This window comes from Lipotes vexillifer, unplaced genomic scaffold, assembly GCF_000442215.2.
Source record: "Lipotes vexillifer unplaced genomic scaffold, Lipotes_vexillifer_v1.1 scaffold232, whole genome shotgun sequence".
Lineage (NCBI taxonomy): Eukaryota > Metazoa > Chordata > Mammalia > Artiodactyla > Lipotidae > Lipotes > Lipotes vexillifer.
The window spans coordinates 3,609,767-3,611,327 of NW_006793997.1; the positions used below are offsets into that span (position 1 = coordinate 3,609,767).

Below are 1,561 nucleotides of genomic sequence, written 5' to 3' on the forward strand. Positions count from 1 at the left end.
TGTGCCCTTTTTTCTGCGTCCTGGATGGTTGGGATAACACATGGTCCTGTCTGGGAAATCAGAAACCCACAGGGGGAGCCTCTTGTGAAGGCGCGGGGCTTCATCCTGGGCTTCTTAAGCAGGCCACAGCCCTACATGCTGCATGACTTCCAGCAGGTCCTATCAACGTTGTTCCCGCCAGTTCCTCATGGGACTGTTTCCCTGCTGCTGTGTAAGGCTGAACAACAACATGCAAGACGTGGCCTGCGGTGCAGCCACTTGGGAGCTCTGGTGATACCAGAAGCACATGAGCCAGACCCTTGCATGCCTCTGGCAGTCTGGCGACATGGATCAAGAGCATTATGCTTTGGCTTCTTTTTGACACTGAAATCATACCTCCTGGATTTGAGTATAAAGAATATTCTAAACAATGTAAAGATGTTCACCAGAGCAGTACCAATCCTAGCAAAACATTGGACAAGCCCCCAGTGGTTAGGACTCCATGCTTCCACTGCAGGGGGCGAGGGTTAGATCTGTGGTCGGGGAACTAAAGTCCTGCAAGCTGCACGGCTCAGCCTAAAAAGACACAAAACAAAACAAAAAACATTGGACATGCCTAACCTAGGGGTTTTGGTGAATAAATTATGGTACATCCACACAGTGACATTCAGAATAGCCAATATAAACCACATAGCTGCATGTTTATGGCAGAGGGGAAATGGTCATTGTAAATTATGTGAAAAAATGCAGATTACTACACAGCATGTAGAGTGTCATGTTTTATGACAACAGAAGACACACACATACACACACACACACACACACACACACACACACACACATACACACCCAGAAGATCCGAGGGTGGGGGATGGTTATACCACATGTCAACAGTGTGTGTATCTCAGTGATGTATTGTGGGTAAATTTTCTTTTTTTTACTTTACCTGTATTGCCTAGATCTTTCTATAGTGAACTTATATTTTTGAGTAAGAAAAAAGGTAAAATTTACGGTTTTTAAAAACAAGGTGGTGGGCTTCCCTGGTGGCGCAGTGGTTGAGAATCTGCCTGCCAATGCAGGGGACATGGGTTCGACCCCTGGTCTGGGAAGATCCCACATGCCGTGGAGCAACTAGGCCCGTGAGCCACAACTACTGAGCCTGCGCGTCTGGAGCCTGTGCTCCGCAACAAGAGAGGCCGCGATAGTGAGAGGCCCGCACACTGCGATGAAGAGCGGCCCCCGCTCGCCGCAACTAGAGAAAGCCCTTGCACAGAAACGAAGACCCAACACAGCCAAAAATTAATTAATTAATTAATTTGGAAAAAAACAAAACAAGGTATCGTAAGTATTCAAAGAAAATCAAAGGTGAAAGGAAACTAACCTCCAGTAGCCTCTTGGGTCTGGGTTGAGCAGACGAGGGCAGGTCCAGAGACACTGGATTCCCTCCTTGCGGGAGTGTGTTCATTCTGCCCCTTTCCCTGCAGCTGGGAGAACAGCTGAAGCAGCTGGTGCCCGCGAGTGGCCTCACGGTCATGGATCTGGAGGTGGAGGGCACGTGCGTGCGGTTCAACCCCCTGACTAC

The 1,561-nt window shown here is 48.8% G+C and overlaps 1 protein-coding gene across 2 annotated transcripts in view; it reads left to right on the top strand.

Annotated features, from left to right (window-relative positions):
• The window catches only part of PDXDC1 (pyridoxal dependent decarboxylase domain containing 1), a 39,118-nt gene that overhangs the window by 29,119 nt on the left and 8,438 nt on the right, over positions 1-1,561 (top strand). Inside the window, exons 15-16 of one of the 2 annotated variants that reach the window (XM_007466956.1) lie at positions 1-17; positions 1,464-1,558. The exon at positions 1-17 is cut by the window's left edge and continues 96 nt beyond it. In XM_007466956.1, coding sequence (XP_007467018.1) covers positions 1-17; positions 1,464-1,558 — 112 coding nt within the window. The remainder of the gene's footprint in view (positions 18-1,463; positions 1,559-1,561) is intronic. The other variant, XM_007466957.1, reaches the window with a different exon arrangement.